The sequence below is a fragment of the Pagrus pagrus genome (genome assembly GCF_965226575.1).
Source record: "Pagrus pagrus genome assembly, chromosome: 21".
Taxonomy (NCBI): Eukaryota; Metazoa; Chordata; class Actinopteri; order Spariformes; family Sparidae; genus Pagrus; species Pagrus pagrus.
In genome coordinates this window covers 12,328,803-12,349,864 of record NC_140208.1, presented here as the reverse complement: position 1 = coordinate 12,349,864, position 21,062 = coordinate 12,328,803, and the positions used below count along the sequence as shown (strand labels likewise).

Genomic DNA, 21,062 nt, shown 5'->3' with positions numbered 1-21,062 from the left:
TTTGATTAGAGGGCAGGGCAGACACTCCAGTGGAAACTGCACAGAAAGAGCGAGAGAGAGGCTCTGCGTGTGTGTGTGTGTGTGTGTGTGTGTGTGTGTGTGTGTGTGTGTGTGTGTGTGTGTGTGTGTGTGTGTATTAGTGTAACAACAGAGGGAGAGGGCTGACTCAAGAAGGGGTGACTATTTTCACAGTGGATGAGTGTGTGAACGGTAGTGTGTGTGTGTGTGTGTGTGTGCACTCGTTAACAAAGAGAAAAAAGATAACTCGAAAGGGGAGACTGCTGAACTTGAATAATAGAATGAAACGAGTGCCAGTATTTGTGAATGTGTGTGTCTGTAACAACAGAAAAAGCGTTAAGGCGGCATAACAAAAGTGAACCACGCCAGGAGAGATGATGTGGAGCCGTGTTCATACTGCACTTTGCATATGGTGCAAAACCTTCACTGTGACCTGGTGGCCGGTCGTTAAAAGGTTTTTCAAACAACAAACAAAATGTCTCTGTTTCACAAATTTCATTAAATATTCATTCTCATCAGCCTCTTAACCAATCAATTCCCAGCTGTTGTCCAGACATCGTCAAAATATGTTCATATCAGAGAGTTCAAGCTGAGGGAAATCTGGTTTCAACACTGAAGCCAGACACCGTATTTCTAACATCTGACTTCTCTGGATGATTACATCAAGTAATTGCTGTGTTCAGTGTTTTTCCCTTGGCCTGAAATCTGATCATGTTCACACATGTTGTCTGTAGGCAAGACGGAGTGAAATGCATAAGTATGTATTATTGTTAATAGCTAAAATGGATATTTCTTTCTCTGTAAGTACAGAAATGTAGTCACATCATCTTTATCAATGTCTTAGAACATATCAAACGGTAGCTTTAGACTTTAGCTCAATTCAAAGTGGCAGCAAACATATCAAATACAAAGAAAAGATACATATTGTATTAAAAGCCCAAATATGAGAAACACAGTTATGACAGGAAAGTATGTTGCTTAAATCGAAGACAAGAACGAGAATGTTTCATGTTTCAAAAAAAACATGGATTAGGCCTGCACGATATGAGGAAAATTGATCCGATGTACGGTAACATTGTTGAGTACTGCAATGACGATTTAACTTGAAATAAATGAACAAATATTGAAGTGACTACGGTAGCTCTTCTCTTTCTCAGCCATCATGCTCGCTAACCTCGCAGTGGCCATGAAATCTGACACTGAATCATCTGCGGGTAGCTGACAAAGAAAAACAAAATGAGAACGGCACGGTTGACAGAAACACAGTAACAGCAGTCCGCAGAAAAGAAACACCACTGCCACCAGTGTAACCAAGAGTCCAATAAACCAATAAACTGTCTTTTATTTTTCTCTCCCACATGTCACAAACAGACACCAAAAATTTTTTTCTTATGGCAACTCTGATGGGACACACACTTTTGTCCTCTCTCATGGGGCTCCTTTTAAATCACTGTTACGATGGTACATGGTTCAGAAGTCAATGAATGTCAGCCACTGGCAATCGTCGATGGCACTGAAACTGAAATGCATTCACAGCATTTTTTAGACCTCAAGAATTCGTGCAATGCATTTTGATCATAATCGCTTTATGTCAATGAAAACTCCACAGGGCACCTTTGATTTTTAAACACAGGTCATTTAAGAGCAGCAGCAGCAGCCTGATAAACATGGGGCAAAAGGAATGAATTCAACATTTACTCCATGTTTAGACTAAAGGTCAAAGGTCAATTGTGGCTGCAAGTGACAAACCCAGACACTAACTGTGTAGTCATCAAGACAAAGCTGGAGCTGTGGAGCTGTTGCACAGCTGAACAAATGGGAAGCACTGACCGGCTTTTCTGGAAGTGAGGATGCATTAGCAAGTTTTAAAACAACAAGTCAGACCAGTCTCCCATCCCCGTCTGCTCCACATTTTTTATCTCGAGGCATCACCACACCTTCGCTCCAACTGCTGCTGAACAATATGCCAAAACGCTGGAGCACAAATATTGACTAGGAGATATATGAACAATGCAAACACCACCGAAAGTGTCTGTAAATGTGGCCCTGTTATCCCATTAGTGTGTGTCAGGCTGTCATATGGACTGTGTTCTTCCCTAAGTTGTCCATGTGTCCTTTCCTGCCCCTGTCTGGTAGTGATTCTGATCTGCATTTCATTAATCTCAGCTGTATTTCCCCTTTCATGTCCATTTGGGACTGATAAATCTCTTTAGTTTCAAGCAACTTTCACTGCAACATCATCACATTCAGAAGGGTTAAAGGTCCCAATCCCTTAGGGATGCCTGGGGGACTCTGCCTGTGTAAACAATGAGCTGACCTGTCAAACTAAAAAAAAAAAAAAACATGGAAGCGTGCAAACGTAATGAGTGCAACTGCTGTCAACTTGTAAATGTAAGTTAGCTTACTTTTTTGGTTGATGTTCGATGTCAATAAACATAAACAACTTTGACAGTGATTTAGCCTTTATATACATGAATGCACCTCCGAAACAATGGCGGACAATATTTTTTAACACTTTTCTACTAAGAGACACCCCCCAAAATCGTGACCCCATTTCTGCAGTCTGTTTTAGAGGAGGTGGTTTCAGTTCGGTGCCCCAGCTGAAACGGAGTCAAACTCACAGCCACATTTCACCTACATTCCTGTTTAGTACCGAACAAACCAACGTGAAGGTAAAACATTAGCATTTAGCTTATTTTTGGGGGGGTGGTGGTGGTTTCTGGACACAAGTTCACCCTGTGTGCAACTTCCCAAACAAACCGCACTCCAGACCCGAAAGACACTCGTGCAACGCAGTGAAAAGGTGTCTAAACGTGACAGTTTGAGGATGCGGTGGCACGAACTTACCTTTAAAGTTGTCAAATCCAGTTATCTTCCATGTAAAACCCATCACAGTGAGCAGATCGACACATGTCCCGGTCACCTCTGCTGACTGACTCGCTCCGCAGCTCTCGCGGACAGACAGTTGATGTAGCAGCTCGTGCCGCGGAGGGAAACCGCTCTCTTTAGTGGTGCCTTCACGTGCTCCTCGGAAAATTGGCGCTCCCAGTTCAATATCAAGACTCAAAGGCTTGTGCTGTTGTTAAATGTTTTCTGGACAGCTGCTGTTTCACACACTTAAGTGCTGTTTGTTTTACAGACTGTGCCCTTATGAGAAATGTCAGTTGTTTTTTTTGTTTTTTTTCACTCAAAGATGAAAATTCAGGCATTTTTTATGCCATATATAGCTATAGGTTTTAAAGGATAAGTTCACCCAAAAATTAAAAGTCACCCATTATCTGCTCACCCTCATGCCGATGGAAAGTCAGGTGAAGTTTCGTAATCCACAGAACATTTCTGGAGCTTCGCAGTAAAACAGCGTTGCAGCATTTTCCTAAACAGCTGAAGCAGATGGGGACTTGTTTTTAAAACGTTAAAAGAAAAAAAGGCAAAACAAAAAGTGGCTCCAAACAACTCCTCTGGTGTAACCCAAGTCTCCGAAAGCCCTGAGATCCCTAATTGATTTGAGGAGACTCTATTTACACTCTTTTTAAACCAAAATCTTTACTGTAGCTGCTAAGCTCACAGCGTAAGCATGAGCTCGACTGTGCATCAAGAGTGTTGATAATGTCAAATCAAATCTTTCAGATTTTCAAATCCAAGTCTCTGAAAGCCCTGAGATCCCAAATTGATTTGAAAATTTGAAAGATTTGATTTGACATTTTCAATAATCTCGATGCACGGTCGAGTTCCTGCTAACGCTTTTAGCTCAGCAGTTACAGTGAAGATTTTGATTTAAATAAAGTGTAAATAAAGTCTGCTCATATTAATTTGGGATAACAGGGCTTCCATAGACACAGATCACGGTGGACGAGTTGTATGATGCATTTTATGTTTTGGGGTATTTTCAGTTGTTTTTGAATTTATCCTTTAAAATATACAGCATATACATGTGTCATATGCTGCCAGATCCAGCCGCTACAAGTAGCATCTACGACGCTGTACACAATTTGGGAAATTACAGTAGTCAGATGTGATATTCTAAAATGAAAACAATGAACGCTGCAGATATTCATCTTGCAGGCTTGTAGCTCAGAAAGAATGAGACTGCAACAAGTATGTTGGGAAGGATTCTATCTGTGCTGGGGCTCCATAGCCTCAGGTTTACTGCATCCAAATTATTTTCTTACTAATCAGATCAGAGATTTGCACCGCTAAAATACAACATCTGCTGAGGTGTGCCCTGTATCATTATCATCCAATCATGTGCCTCTCTCTCTCTCTTGTAATGAGGCCCTGTGTAGTTTTAAGACCATAACTATTTTAGTTTATAGTGCACTCATGTAATGCATATTCCTCAATAAGGTGTTTAATTAAAGAACCACAAATTAACAGACTGGTTGGTTTGTGCGTATGTTCTGCAGCTTCCATTTACAATCTGCTGTGAGCATTGCAGCGGAAAGGGATTTGGAGGTAATAAGGTAGCTATACAACGCACACATGGTATGTCACTTATGTGATGATGATATATGCCTTTCATCTGGCTTTTCTCATGAGTATTTTGTAACTGATGGGAAAATATCCAATGGCATTGAACGCAGCATCTCCTCTCACAGTAGCCAACCGAGCTGTGGACAGGAGGACAATAACTGCGGCTCTGGTGTGTGTGTGTGTGTGTGTGTGTGTGTGCGTGTGTGTGTCACCACATCGGAATGTCTGGCTACAATTTCGCACCATAGCCAGTCGCCCTATACATTGTTTCCCTCCAAATGATTTATGTTTTATAGCGCTTCACTGCAGACTCCAGGGTTAACGTGTCCACAGTTGCACTGACTTGTGATGTCTACTGGTTATAAACTGAGGGGGCCAGTCACAGGAATCTTTTTTTTTGACTACTTGACAAAATAACTACCTCCAGTGCAGGTAGATCCCCACAGCTTGTGTCACCCTCAGTAAGCTGCCAATAGAGCCGGATCTTCCTCACCTCAGGCAATTTGATCAGATTTCCTAACTGGGACAGGTTCAATCAGGAGATGAATGTTGGCTGGCAAAGGTAAAAGGTCTCCCCGCAGCAAAAGAAACAGCGCGTTGTTTTTAATGGCTCTCTTGATTGCGCAGTTGCTTTTATTGTTATATTATTCTGCAGGATTAAAAAAAAGGGAAAAAAGTAGGTTACCCGTGAACGCACCGGCGCCCCGCCCCCGAGACAGCGAAAGCACGTGCTGTCGAGAGAGAGAGATGCCCTTTTCCACTTCGCAGCCTATAACTTCATTTATTTCAGCTTGGAAAATGAGGGATTATTTTCCAATTCCCTCCCGCTCCTCTGATGGGAAGTCTTATGCCATTGAGCAGGAATGTGCAACCCTTCCATCCCTCCAGCTCTCCTCCACCCAGGAGCGTGCAAACCTTTGGGAATCCCCAGCACGCTGATAAAAAGAAAAAAGAAACAGGAGGGCGGGTGGCTTTCCCAGCTTTATCTAGCATTTCTACTTCCCAGCATGTGTTCTCAGCGACACATGATGTAGACATTTGTCACATCTCCTCCCTGTTTACAAATCCTGCAGCGTCATGGTTTTTGTGACATTTTGTATGATGGATGCATCTTTATTTTACACACACTGACAGATGCAGATGTGACTTCAGTCGTTTTGGTCTCCAAGTCTCCAGAAAGTCCCAAGTCATTTTTCCTGCGCACATCAAGTCCAGGTAAACTCCTTATTTAAAGGGTAGCTCCAGAACATCTTTAATCTTAAAGTGTGTTTACAGGTCTTGGGGACAAGTTCTACACAAGTGAAAAATGTAGTATAAAGCCTTTTGTGGCTCCAGAGGAGGCTGCTTGTGATCTTATAAATTGCCTCCAGTGATGTCACTCAGCGGCCGAGGTGCATTGTGGGTAATGTAGGCACCAGGTTTTTGGAAAGGAAGTGGAATGCGTGGAATAAAGAAAAAAGGTGCTGCTTGATCATTTGTTTTTAAACTCTCCATGATGAGTTCAACAGAGTTAACGGAGTGCAATGCTAGACCAGCGGACTGCTTTTTCAGAACCTGGTGCCTGGTGGGGTTATCAGATTACATGCAGCTTCCTCTGGAGCCACAAAAGGCTTTAACTCCCTTCTCCACATTATGCTAAGTGGTACTCCCTAGAAAATACACTTTAAAGCTGCTGTTGGTTGTGTCTCTGTCCTGATTGGATAAAGTCGGCAGGGATACCAGAAAATGTCTTTTCTCTTTGTCCACACCACTGGATTCAGGCCTACCTGAATAAAACAGATCAAGCCTACAGGTGTACAAGTGAGAGTATTGACAAGCAGTGTAAACAAGGAACTGTAGATTAAGTGGTGATACAGTATCTTGGTAGGCTATCTTGTGCACACACCTCTGACCTAATCTGATAAGTACAATCTTGTATTTCCTCTTTGAAGGCAACTGCAAATTACTGTCTTCTATTTTTTAACCATTCAACTTTTAAAACCTTAATGTTTGCTTTGTGGAAGAGAGGTCAGTGGTAAAACACAGAGGATTATTTAGATGTTTCTCTTCTGCATAAGTGCAAGAGTTGACTACTACTCTAGTCAGTGGTCAAAACTGCATAATGCAGCTTGTTTGTCATGAATGTGAGGCAATTTTGATTAAATAAAAGAGCAAAGTAGCACACGTGCTGCATGCCTCCCTATGGGCGAAAGTTTGACTTCAGGCCAAACCTCATTCAAAAACAGGTGTTTTTACTGCCATGGACAAGGAACAACATCACAGTGATCCAGCGGGAGCAGTTCCCCCCCTTACATCAAAGACGGCCAACTTTGAAAATGCACATTGTAAATCGTCTTGTTTATTGTGTTACAACGTGAATCATTAATAAAACCTCACCTCTCAGGTGAAGTTGCTGTCAAGAGTGAGACCTTATTTTTTGTGTGGATCCTGCCCTCTGCTGTCAGTAAAGGCTCATTACATGAGCAGGAAGCCACTGTTACACTAATGCACTGTTACATCTGATGTCTGATGCAGTAATGATACTGATAATAATAGGATTATTCACAGCAGATGCACTGTTACTGCTGTAAATATCTATATTACATAGAATCAACAAAATACATTCTACTACAATAATTGGAGGATTTTATTAGTATAGTATGATCCTTAGTAATACAGGTATATTTAATAGCTAATTTTGCTTTATATATATGGTTGATGACTGCGTGTTGAAACTAAGCATAGAAGATAACAAGTAGCACTAAAATTAAAGGTGGAAAAAACATTATTTTTATACAAAACATCTTTAGCCTCAAGTTAGTCATTCATTCTACCCTGCAACAAAGAGCTTCTCTGTTCTGGCTCAGCCTATTCACACTTGACTTAGCTCAGCGCTCAGCTGAAGAATTACCCTGCGTCCACAGCCTAGATCCAGAGGAAGGTTTACAACACCACCTGCATGCAGTGAGTCAGCCCTCCATGGAAGGCACAAGCCTTTGTTTCGCAAGACATGGCTTGTATTGGGACACAATGAAACGCAACCATTCTGCACGAACACACAATGCCTCGCAACCGTGCGTTGTTTACAAACAAAGGGGAAATAAACAAAGGTGTGATGCGCACAGAGACAAATAACCTGCGAACACACAATGACTACAATCCACTCGGCCAGGTGCTGTTCTGAGCTAACAGCTACCTGACTCAGTGGTTTGTAAAAAGGGGTTCCCTGCTCGTAGCCTAGTTTGTACAATTGTCATGAGTAGAGCTGGGGCATCTGGGACAATGATGTAAGAACAAACAACGCCTCGGCACAGTTTGGGTCTGCTTCACATGTTTCAGTCATGTTCGAAGTGATTGATGAGAAACAGGAGATGATATGAACACAAAGATTGAATTTAAAAGAAACTACAGACAGCGAGAGTGATATCTTCATAGAGAGTTTATTAATAAATCATAATATACTAAATATAATCAATCGCTATGCAGAAATATATACATCTTAAAGAATATGTCGATGTAATACATTACAGAAATAGTAAAATAAATACTATTAAAGCATAGTTTAAAAAACCCTAAAAACAGCTTTCGTAGGTTTGTAAGGCTTAGAGGTCTTGAAACAAACGTTCGATGGAAATACAACACATTGTGCTTACTCTACCAGCATTCAAGTCAACTAAACTAATATTGCGAGAAGTAGAAATCAATGTAAAAGCAAATCAAACACGAAGAACATAAAATCTGAAGTGACCATGACATCCTACTGTATTATGAACAATGATTTCTTTTAAAAAATTCCTCCACACTAAACTATGACTAAAAGATTAATTATATCCACGGGCCTGTTGTATAAGCAACCCAAATTAATAATTTAACTGTTTTCTACTCTTTAAAACAACTGGGTAGCGACATACTTTTTGAAGTGATGCCTTTTTAAATTCATAACTGGTATTGTGTAAATACATCAGTGTCTAATCAGAATAAGTTGCATAATACTATAATGTGCACAGCTGAGATGAATTTCAAAACACAGCAAATTGCATGGAAATAAAAATTAAACACACTCCCGTAGGAGAGTGCTTTGTTCAGCATAGAACGGGGAGCCCTGCTTCATTATAGCCTTCACATATCACACTGTGCCATACCTATAGGGCAATTTTAAATCTTTATATTCCCCTTGGAATCTACATTTGCCTTCATGAGGAAACACACATACAGTAGGGTCAAAAAGTCTAGAGACCACTAGTCAAAATGCTTCTCCTCTACTTTGCATTGGTTTCTAATGTAATGTTATTTTTCTTTAGTAGAAATTAGAACATCAGCTTAACAGTTTCAGTGAAAAGTTGAATCCCAAATGTACATGATTTCCAGATTTTATAGTATTTGGTATGTCCCCCTTTTGCTCCAATGACTGCATGCACTGGAACTGGCATGGACTCCACAAGGTTTGTTTCAAGACCTGCTGACTCATGTTATACAAGCACTATTTGACAGTGTTCCAACAAGCTTCCTGTAATCTCACAGTATGCTTGGCTTTCTCAGTCTTAAAGAGACTTCATGAGAGGTATCACTCCATTATTCAGAGACATATTACACCCGCTGGGTTGCATCTTTGAGGAGAAGGATTCTTACTTTAGAAGGATAATGACCCCAAACTACCTTTGCAGTGCTACAAGGAGTCCTGACTGACTTTCTTCCACAGTCTCTGACCTCAAACCCATTGGACATTTACATGTATGCGGGCACTTGAAGACTGAGAAAGCCAGGCATTAAGTGGGATAACTATGAGAAACTTGTGGAGTCCCTGCCAGCTCCAGTGCTGCCATTACAGCAAAAGAGAGACATACCGTTTTTTGAATATTACATTTTTCACTCAGATTGGTAAACTGATAGTATCATTTGTATAAATGATAGTAAATAAGAAGTATTTTGAAAAACTTGTGGAGTCCATGCCAGCTCAAGAGGGGGCATACCTAATACTATGATATTCTGAAATTCATGTACATCTAAGATTCAACTTTTTACTCATATCAATATGTTTATATTACAATTTGTAATGAACAAAATACTGTTACATTATAAACAAATGCAAAAAGAAGTGTTTTGACTGTTGGTGTCAGACTTTTTGACCCTGCTGCACATCACCATCGTAAGAAGTGTCACTTCGACCATCTTATTCAACAAAAACAATAATATGACAACTGAATGGTTCAATTGTTAGTGAGAGTTTACAAAAGGAAGAACTATAATTGGAGGCAGGGCTGATGATGCAGAGGTGCTGACACAGATCTCAACAGGAAAAATAGCGAGGAAGAAACAGCAGTCTAGCAGCACCGATTGCCTTCCTTTTCCAGCACCCAATTAGACACTTCTGCAACAGATGAGTGCAGTTGCACTAAGACAGTATCAGCCATGACAGTGGGAAACACCTTGCTAAATGCTAAACATACAGGATGATTAATGTCAGACAATAACGCAGATCACACCGGCTGCTCTTCTAGAAAGCCACAGCCCATGAAATAAGGGTATTTTAGTTTTTCTACAAACAATAAGATAAAGATCATCTTTGATTCAAGGCAACTTTTTAGTGCCGAAGGACAAAACACACTATTTTAAGTATTACTTTCGTTTTGCTCGGACCTTATCCAAAACTCTTGTTTCATAAGCTGGACAAACCTGTACTCAGCCAGGTAAAACTTGATGATCTTGATGACAACAGACACCCTGGACTTGGCACAATAATTAAACTGAGGTTGACAAAAACGACAAGTGTAAAACCTCAACATCAGCTTAGTCCAGCAATCCTTGTGTGCAGCCGTTTGGATGATCACCATTTGCTGAATTATAGTGGCAGGTCACTGACACTTACTCTACCCTAAAGCGAAGACAAAGTGCAAACAACACCCCCCTTTCTGCATCATAGAAAATATATTTTTAGACAGCTGTGCCACTAATTAGATGCTTCAGTTCTAAGATGACATTAAGTGCTCGACAACATGAGAGAGTTGACTCCTCCTGAGATGATGAAGAGCTCAGTGTTGCCTTTGTGGATCATGTATCTTGCACCTCGTTAAAAATGCTGTTGGACTTGTCATTCGAGCATTTTAAGTTTTTCATACTTCACATGAAAACGCACGATCAGAGCTGCCCAGTTTAAGTTGCTTGTTACTGAGCAGCTCAGCTTAGGGAAGCTAGAGGTTATAGTTCCCTACTTAAGGCACTTAAAAGATATCATTAAGAAATTATCCTATTACTATCTTATGATCCTATTATCTTTTAATATGCTAGAGAAAATGGGGGTGAAAAAATAAAAAATCAATATAATACAAAGGCATAAATGCTTCATGAATAAGAACGTTGTGTTGCATTTAGGTGTAATTCAAATCTGGGCATGTTAAGCTGTTAGGCAAGAGATCCCTGAGAGAATCCTACACTGTAAGTTGACTCTACTTTAAAAAAGGCAGGAAACCAGTTACCTCAGAATTACCAAGTAGGCTATTAAATTTAAATTGTAGGAACTAAAAAGATTTAAAAACTTAAAATGATTAGTCTACTTTACGTGGTAATTTTGAGGTTATCGGTTTCCTCGATTTTTCAAAGTAAAAGTCACTTTTTCGGATTTTACAGTGTACTCAAGTAAAAACTTGGAACAAGTTCTATTTGTTGACTCAAATTTTTGCAATGTCTTTATAATAAAATGTCCTGTTTGCTAAAAACAGTGATACTTGTACCATCAGCACCACACATATATCAAGTAATTTTTTTTATGATAGCGCTAGTACACTGTGAATTTTAAAAGTTGACTTTACTTTAAAAAAGTCAGGAATTACCTCAGAATTATCAAGTAAAGCAGACTATCAAATTTAAGTTGTACGAGCTAAAAAAGAAAGTGAACAACTTCAAATTATTAGTCGGCTTTAATTGGCAATTGTGAGGTAATCTGTTTCCACAATTTTTTTTTAAATAAACACACGTCTACAGTGTCCATGCTACTACAAAATGAAATATGTAGTGTTAGTTTTTTTTTGACGTTTAACATGATTGACATGTTATGTGACACAGTATGATTGGTCCCAGTAGAGTGCTGCAGGAATGAGTCTTAAAACCCAGAAAATAATTAAAGGAGACCTATTATGCCACACGGTGCTGGCTCAGGCTTGTGTGAGCTGACCAATCAGAGCAGACTGGGTATTCGGGATCGGGGCCTTAAAGAGACAGGAGCTAAAACAGAGCGTTTCAGGCAGAGGGGGAATACAGAGCTGCAGCACTGGACAGTATGAGACAATGGGTGTGTTTTTTAAGCATTACAGCATTTAAACCTATTCCAGCAGTGAACCAAAATAAAATTATGAACTTGAAAATGAGCATAAAATGTCTCCTTTAACATTTTTCCACTTCCAGTTCCCTCGTCTTTAAGCCAATGAGTTTTTTTTTAGGGGTTTACGATTAGATGCCTGAAATAAGGTCTGTGGTTACCGCAACCTGAAGAGATATTCACGTTTTGTTCTAAGAACATTAAATACGTAATACACACCTGTGAATTTTAAGTGTTTTTACATAACAAGTGGCTAAATTAGATAACCAAAGTTGTTAGGGACATTAAACATCATTGGGAACTTACTGACATATGACTTTGGTGTAGTTCGTTTATAACGTTGATACTTCTGAAGATCGCACACATTCATAAATATTACCTTGTGTAAGTATCATAAATCATATTTATTTGGTTTATTTGCCGCAAAAATCCAAAATCCTGTGGAAAACTCCTGTTGGCTTTTTGTCGAGGAAAAGAAGGGCAGTGCTAATTTTGGTCCACCAAAATACGTCATCCCTGCAGCACTCTGTTCTCTTTGGCTATTTTACATAGATAAAAGCAAAAGGATGTGGGACTGTGGATATCCTTCACCAATCTGCCTCATCATTCAACTTTCAGCCCCGTTTATGCTGTATAGTTTTTTTTAAAGAGAAAATAATAAATCTCTTTTGAATAGGCAGTTTGTTAGCTAAGAACGCTCCAGGGAGCAGGATATGGTTTGGGGCGACAACAGTTTTCCGTTCCTCTTATTTATGAGTCAATTTACACAAAAAATGAATATGAAAATTTTTACACAGGTTGACTCTCAGGAATCAACATGTATAGATGTACAGAATTCAATTTTGACTTTTCGACTGACCTATACTAGATTATCCTCCTATATTTCTTGTTTTAACTCCGCAACGAGCTCAAACCTCCTCACGTTTGCATGTAAAAAACAAGAAAAATACAGAATAAATCAGGAACATATGATACTGAAAAAAGAATAAATAGTAATACCAAAGTATTCTATGTTGCTTGTCTTTCTCAGCTCTTGCGAGAGTTGCTGTACCACTTCCTGAGAGCCACTCCACTAGTGCTCGCCACAACGCACAGCGCCCCTCCGAGGCTCCACCAGGTCGGTGCACGGTTAAAGAAAATGAACTGGAAGGTGAACGCCAGCACCACGTCGACAGTCCTCACCAAGGCCACGGGTCCGGCTTTCTCGATCTGCAGGGCCTTTGTGAGGAAGCTCTGGCCAGCGATACCCAGGACAGCAATCAACATCAGCAACCAGCGATCGCGGCCACAGAATGGGATCTTCCATTCCCCAAGGACGGATACAGTGATGAGGCACTCAATGAAACCGATGACAGCGTAGTACCAGACAGAGAGGTAGTAATGGACGCTCTTCCCAATCTTGCGAAGGACAACATATGTAAAAGCAGCCCCAATAGCTCCTGAGAATGAATCAAAAATAAGATACTGAATGAATACAGCAATGAGAAGAATGATGAAAATGAAAGACAGACATTATTGAAGATTTATTTGAGTTACTTAAGTTGAACATGTTAGTTTGAGTTTCTTCTGGTGACCATTGTGAAAACGTATATATATGTGGTAACAACTGGAGGAGAATGCTGCAACATTGTTTTGCTGTGACTGTTTCGTGGACTACTTCGCCCAACTTTCCATCGGCATGGGGGTGAGTAGACAATCAACTTCTGCTATGGCTAGCGTAGCTGCTGAAGAGAACACAGATGCGCTCTCCATTGAGAACAATTGCCTAACTCTGTACAGTGTTGCCCTTGTGTTTTTAGCGTGTCAGAACTTGCTCAAAAAGTTAAGCTTCTGATTGACACTGGACTGGCACTGACACTGGCACTGACGCTGGCACAAAAGCTCCTCGCACTCCAGAGCCAGTATTCAATTTGTAGCTGGGTGTTTCTCCCCAAATATTTGGCAAATTGTGCTGCTACGCAAGCAATTTCTGCAAGTTGAAACATTCAAGCTGCAAGTTCGAGTCAAGTCAGTTTTATTTATGTAGCCCAATATCCATCACAAATTTGTCTCAAGAGGCTCCACAACCTGTATAACATGCAACACCCTCTATCCTTAGACCCTCCAAACAAACCTTTGAAAGGGAAAGAATATAGGGAATCTTTAGTGAGAGCAAAACAGGAGGGATCATTCTCCCCAGACAGACACACAATAGATGTGGAGTCGAGCAGCTAACACCAGGTTTCTTTGCAGGGTGGCAGATGTCATTTTTTGAGATTGTGTAAGGTGCTTATAGGTCTATAAGGACCTTGAACTAACTCTCTTTCACATGGAAAGGACCAATTTGAGCACTGGAAGGAGAACCCCCAGAGGAGAACTATGACTAATTGGGAGGACTGTATCTCCCATCTGACCCTGATGTGCCAGAGGACATAGCTGTATTGCATTGAATTCCCCTGGTTGCCATGGTAAACCTGACCTGGTTAAAATAAACGGTCTGTCATGCAAGGACGAAGAAAATTCTCATTGTCATACGTCCTTGTGAATGTTTTTATCTATTTCTTATGGTCACATAAACTTCTACTGCTTTATGGGTGCTGTATGAAAGGGAGACTGTTAATTGTATCACCTGCGAAGGCAGCAATAGTCCCCTTGATGTGGTTAGTGTAGTTGCCCTCAATGCCACGTGGATGCTCGCCAAAGATGAATGGTGGTCGGGCGATGAGGATGACTCCAGTGAGGGTAAAAACCATGAAGACTAAGTCCCAGATGGTACATCTCTCCTTCAGGAAGATCCAGGCCAGGAGGGAGGTGAACACTGGATTACTGAGGGACAATGAAAGAATAATAGTAAGTAATACATTTACGGGTGCAGTTTAATTAATAAAATATAGAGAAAAAAAAGGAGAAAACTGGTGAGAAATGCTGATTATTGTCTTAACAGATTAGCCTCATATGAGGTATGTTGCTCTATGCGAATCCCACTTCCCCGGATCTTTTATATATTACTAACAGACTATGGCAGGGAGAGAGAGACAATTAAGAGGAATAAGAAAAATTTTGGAAAGTGAGATAAAGAGACGAAGGTGTAGAAAGAAAGGCGGGAGGGGAATTAGAGAAAAATGTGACGGTGTGCTATTCGCAGAGGACAACACCTTTTTGCAGACTTAGTGTAATCAGCACTCATCAGGCACAATTAATTACGCTCCAACCTCCTCTCACCTGAACATGATGACGGTGGCATCTGCTAGCGGCATCTGCTGAACAGCATAGAAGAGCAGGATCATGGCATTGGAACCAACGAAACCTCGAAACACCAGATATTTACGTTTATCTCTGGGACCAAGGAAACCTGTCCTGGAGGAGCAGAGATATGAGGATGATGGAATGAATGAATGGATGGATGGATGGATGGGTGGATTGATTGTTAGACTGACAAAGGAAGTTATACACAGAATTTCAGAGAAAGAGGGGGAAAACTCAGCAAAAAGAAAATGACAGATGGGTAGATTTAGGTACTGTGGAGATGACAGTGATGGATGTACAGATGAATGGGTGGGGCTGTAAAGAGAAGTGGTTATGAATGAATGTCAAAACAAAGGAATGCAGAGGACATATGGATGAATGGATGAATAGTTACATGAATAAATAAAGGCAGTGCGGTAGTCTTTGGGATTTAAGTTTAATTTTGATTCTTGGGATAACAATGTCGTTCTTTAGTGAACTGGTTACGTGTAAGTTTGTCATGTCATGCTTGTGAAATGAATGGAAAGAAAGTAAACTTAATGATTTTTAGAAGCTGTATTTTATTTCCCTTTATTGACTTTCTTGCTTTGTGTTTATTGAACATTAAAGCATGTAAACATTTTCTAGTAGACGCCTAAAATCAAATATATAAACCTGAAAATGAGCGTAATATGGGACCTTTAAGAATCTACCTTACTTAATATTTTCTTTCTTAAAGTGTTTCTTTATTGTATTATATTGTATTGTACTATTTTTAACAGTAATTTAGGTGAAAACGGAACAATATGCTGTTACTGTTCAATACAATTACAATAGAACCTTTGGTACTTTATTTAAAATCATATTTCATGTAGAAAGGCTTTATTCAAAACCTTCCCAACATTGTAAGTACATAATATTTTTCATGAACAGGGCCGAAGGGAATAATACATGGCTCTCGAAGTATTTTGACAATGCAAACTTGTTTGACAAGTGATTATATGTTAAGCCATGATTCTTGTATTTGAACACAAATGCAGGAATCCCCTGACAAACAGGGATATAAACGAACTTGGATCTAATCACAACATATAAATTGTTGGTTTAAAAGAAAGACTGTTTTGGGGGTGTTACAATAGCACTTATTATTGCATAAAAGGTATGTGCAAATCTTGACTCTGGGGTTAAAATGTAAGTGTTGAGGTCATGAAATCTAAATATTTGAGTTTCTCCATCGTGCTTACTTGTGGTAGATGAGTAACGGCGCAGTAAAGAGCATCTGGAAGAAGCAGCGTATGGCGCTGATCTCTATGGCGTGGACTCCCTGGATGGTTTTCACCAAGAGGGCAATGATGGAGAAGAAGACTGTGGACAGGAACGCATAGAACAAACCGAGACCTGGACATGATTTTGGTTTCTCTGGGCCTGTGAAAGAGAGAAAAGGAGGAGAGAGACAAAGAATAGGAAGTAAGGATGAGGGAGCAGAGAGGTAGAGAGACGGGGGCCCTGAGAAGGGTATCTCTTAGTATTTTGTTGATACGGTAACTGCAGGATGGAGGGGTGAACCTGAGAGTATGTTATTGAACTCCATGTGGCCTTCGAAGTCTGTTGGAATACCACAAACAAAAGATCTGTGAAATTCAGTGGTGTAGTGTTTGCAAACCCTGCCTGTGGAGCAACAAGCTGATATGTTTGTGGAGATTAGATTGCAGCCTGAGGTCGCTCAGGCACCTTTCTCTGTGTTCGTCCACAATGTGTGGTCTGTTCACCGATTCTGTTCACCGAAGCTCGTCAAACTTAGATCCAATAGGCTGTTTTACCTGGTAATTCTGAGGTAATCAATTTCCTGACCTTTTTAAAGAAAAGACAACTTTGAAAATGTACAGTGCAGTTCCACTTTTATGCCTAATAGACACAGGCAAGATGATTATTACAGGGTTATACTTTACTGCATTAGTATTCCAGTGTAACACAATTTTTTTATATTACTTTGGCCTTTCTTTCTCACATGTCATTTTTCACCATATACAAAAGGTACACAAAGAGAAACTGATGTCCAGAGGCACCGGGTGCAATTCTCACTTCCTTCTAAATTCCCAAAACAAAGCCAAAACGTCTTTCTTCCTTATACAGAGTAACACCGATGGAATAACCCTTCTATAGTTACACACTGTACAGTCATTTGAATTTCATCTGAATTTAAACTTGTTAAACAAGTTTAAAGTTTCAAGTTTAAAGGTGCACTGCAGTTTCGGGGAAGTCATTTTAACCAGAAGAGAAAGATCTTCATTGACTGAAACAAACTAAATAAACAAACTCTCTTCATTTTCGTGACTGAATAAACAAACTGACAACACAGTTTCATACTACTGTACTCTGTTAATATTTGGCGGACCCTGCCACCCTTTTCCAGCTTCAAACAGTGTCCTGGGGACCTCATTTGCCTCTGATAACGCCGTGTTTGTTCAGGAATGTAAATCATAAATATTCCTCAGTTTGTATTATAACCTTATCAATATTGTAAACATGAGCTTTGTGAGTTTCTGAATTTCTTTTCCAAAACTACACAGTGTATGAAAAGTGCACAGAGACAAACTAATGTCCAGGGGCGTCGCGTGCATTTTTCACTTCCTTCTAAATTCCCAAAACAAAGCCAAAACGTCTTTCTTCCTTATACAGAGTAACACCGATGGAAAAACCCTTTCTGTAGTGTCACATCTGTTTTGCTGATAGGCACAAACTGTGTGTCGAACTGGGTCTTATTTCCAAGTGTAGTGTGCTGAAAGCCTACAGGTACGTTAGCCCTGGTGCTGTAAAAGTGCACAGTCATCCATCCTCTCAGGGAAGGTTTACAGCACTTTATCTTTGTATCGGCTGCACACTTAGCAACCAGCTTCCTTACATATAAGGCACACACACACACACACACACACGCACACACACTGAAAGGAGGAACTGTGCATCATAGTTTAGATATTATTAAGCATTAAAAATACATCAACCAGCGTTTTAACGTGCTGTGAGACAACAAACGACCATAAAAAAGGGGGAAAAAAGATATTTCCATCAAATATGATTTCTTCCAACATACATAATTTGGGTCACTGGCCGATGGGGGGGGAGGGTGTCGACTTTTAATGTGACGTTTAAATGACGCGCCGGCCTTGTTGACACAGAAAAGCGCCGAAACTTTAGAGAAAGTGTGTGAAGTGACCCGCGCTGCTCCCCCGCGACTATACCCCTGCTTACAGGCTGTTAGCCTACACGTGATAGCCCCGTTATTACCGATGTGACGTTACACGGTTGTATAACGTGAGGGCCACGTTATAGGGCACGTTACTTCTGCATGGTTTTTTTTGTTTTGCCGACACCGATGTGAGGATGGGGACATTTATGTCTTTATTTCGTATCTTTTTTTTTTTTATCACTTCCGTTTAAGAGCTAAACTAAAGTGCGTGCGCTCTTCTCTACCTTCCCGGGATGCGGGCTCGCCTCTGACGCAACACGCCGGCGGGCACAGCGCTCTTCCCTCGCCGCCTTCCGGTGAATTTTCGCTTCCCCTCGCCTCCTCCGTCTCCTCAGCATCACCGCCGTCGTAAGCACACGACACACGACAGCCGCGCTGCAAGTGAATCCTCTCCGCCGTCCGCTCGTCATCGCCGCACTCGTCGTCCTGGTTGTCAGCTCTGTGAAACACTACGGTAATGTCGTCCTCTGCGGGTAAAGCCCGCTCGTGTGCGCAGTGGTTACAGTCTGCCATGGTAAGATGTGATGGCCGAGCGACAGCATGCCTCGGACAGAGCGCTGTCCGCCTTCTTTGGTGCCCTGAGTGACTGAGAAGACAAGGTTAATGACTAACCTTGGTGGCAGGATACAAACTCCCATGCGGTGGTTTACTTTACCCACAGGGGGGCAGAGCTGAACGCGAACCAACTCTGCCGGACGACTAAAACATTGCCCGACGTTGACGCCCATTGTAGAGGGAGGCTGTGGAGACCTGAGCCAACCAAAACTCAGCTCACACACATCTGAAACACATCAATGCAGTCGACGTGATGACAAGGAGAGTTAAAGCTCATGATTTCCCTTCATTTGTGCGTCAGAACCATGACGTAAGCCTATCTTAGTGTTACATCTTTAGTCTGTAAACTCAAAATCAACTAAAATCAGTCTTAATTATGATGATTATGATGAGACTTTTCATATTTATGAGGTATATATTTGCCAAAAATGTCCATCAATGTGCTTCCTGGATGTAAAAGATGTTGTTCACAGCATGGTTCACAGTGGATTTAATGTCGTTAACTACATTAAGTCCAGGAAGTACATGATTAAGTTTCAGGAAGTACATTGATTCCCCAAGCTTATTGCAGTGAAATCATGCATTAACTTCTAGAAAATCATGAATATGAATAGTTACATCATAATTAAGTCTGATTTAGTTTGTCAGCTATCCAAAAACGTAATTATTTTGACTTAAAAGTCTAATGATGTAACTCTAAGATAGGTCTGTGTCATAGTTGGTGGTTAAACGTGGACTACATGTGTTACATCATTAGTCTGGAAACTCAAAATAGACAAAAATCAGTGATTATGATTAAACATTTCATATTTATGAGATATATTTTCCAAAAATGTTCATCAATGTACTTCCTGAAAGTAAAAGATTGTTTTTTGTTCACAATGGATTTAATGTAGTTAAATGTAGTCCACATTTAACTACTGATTATGATGTTAACCTATCTTAGAGTTACATTAATTATCATTAATCGGTCTTAATCATGATGTAACCATTCATATTTCTGATTTTCTTTTAGTTTTTTCATGCATATTTTCGCTGGAATAAGCTTGGGGCATTCATATACCTGAAAGTAAAAGATGTTTTTGTTCACAATGGATTTAATGTCATTAAATTTAGTCCATGTGATAAAAAGAAAAATTAAACCTGCGTAGCTCCTAATTTGTCCTAATATCTACGTCATTACCATGACGTAGCCTATCTTAGTGTTACATCATTAGTCTCTCTGTTTTGTAGTCTTGTAAGTCTTAATTATGATGTAAATATACATATTTGTTCACAATGAATTTAATGTAGTACTACACTGAATCCACTGTGAACAAAAACATCTTTTACATTCAGGTTCAAGTACATTGATGCCCCAGGCTAATTCCAGCTAGAACATGCATTAACATTTTGGAAGAAAATAAGTAAATATGAATATTTACATCATAATTAAGACTTACAGTTATGATTTAGTCTGCTAAGTATGCTAAAACCTCATTAATTTGAGTTTAAAGACTAATGATGTAACATTAAGATGGGCTACATCATACTTCCTGAAAGTAAAAGATGTTTTTGTTCACAATGGATTGCATGTAGTACTACATTTCAGGAAGTACATTGATGCCCCGAGCTAATTCCAGCTAAAACATGCGTGGACTTCTGGGGGAAAACATTTAATAAATAAATAAATATGAACAGTTACATCATAATTCAGACTTACAATTATGATTTTGTTTGTCGGGTATCCAAAAACTTTATCATTTTGACTTAGAAGTATACTGATGTTACATCAAGACAGGCCTATGTCATAGTTATGATGTTAAGACAAATAATGAACTAATTGAACTAATGAACTCATGACATATAGCCTAGGTCATTATCATGATGCAGGCCTATCTTAATGTTACATCATTATGACTCTTAACTCAAAGTAATGAGGTTTTAGGATACTTGACAAACTAAATAATAACTTAATCTTAATGATGATGTAACAATTCACATATATATGAGATGTTATATTTTTTTCCCCAAAGTGTTCAGGCATGTTTTGGCTGGAATGCTTGCTGCAGCAGTGTACTTCCTGAAAGTAGATTATGTTTTTGATCACAATGGATTTACTACGAGATCATAGTTAAACCCTTCCTATTTACCACCACAGTGGGGTGCCCATAACACACTGACTCGACTGTAAATATAAGCCACTTTCAGTAAGTCCATCGAGAAGACTCAGAAACGTTATGATCCAGATATACAGTGTGAGATGTAACACCAAATTTGAGTAACAATAAAAGAACT

General features: G+C 39.9%; 2 protein-coding genes across 6 annotated transcripts in view; both read right to left on the bottom strand.

Moving 5' to 3' along the window:
- plce1 (phospholipase C, epsilon 1) overlaps positions 1-2,957 on the bottom strand; it is an 87,925-nt gene extending 84,968 nt beyond the window's left edge. For all 5 annotated transcript variants that reach the window (XM_084342298.1, XM_084342300.1, XM_084342299.1 and 2 more), the window contains exon 1: positions 2,866-2,957. The gene's annotated coding sequence lies outside the window, so the exon portion shown is untranslated. The remainder of the gene's footprint in view (positions 1-2,865) is intronic.
- Positions 2,958-7,888: 4,931 nt separating this feature from the next.
- On the bottom strand, positions 7,889-21,048 carry slc35g1 (solute carrier family 35 member G1). The gene is made up of 5 exons (XM_084341907.1): positions 18,455-21,048; positions 16,228-16,408; positions 14,981-15,115; positions 14,388-14,584; positions 7,889-13,218 (listed from the first exon to the last, which is right to left on the bottom strand). The coding sequence occupies exons 1-5, from the start codon at positions 18,741-18,743 to the stop codon at positions 12,806-12,808; spliced, it is 1,215 nt and encodes a 404-aa protein (XP_084198033.1). The 5' UTR covers positions 18,744-21,048; the 3' UTR covers positions 7,889-12,805.
- Positions 21,049-21,062: the final 14 nt, after the last annotated feature.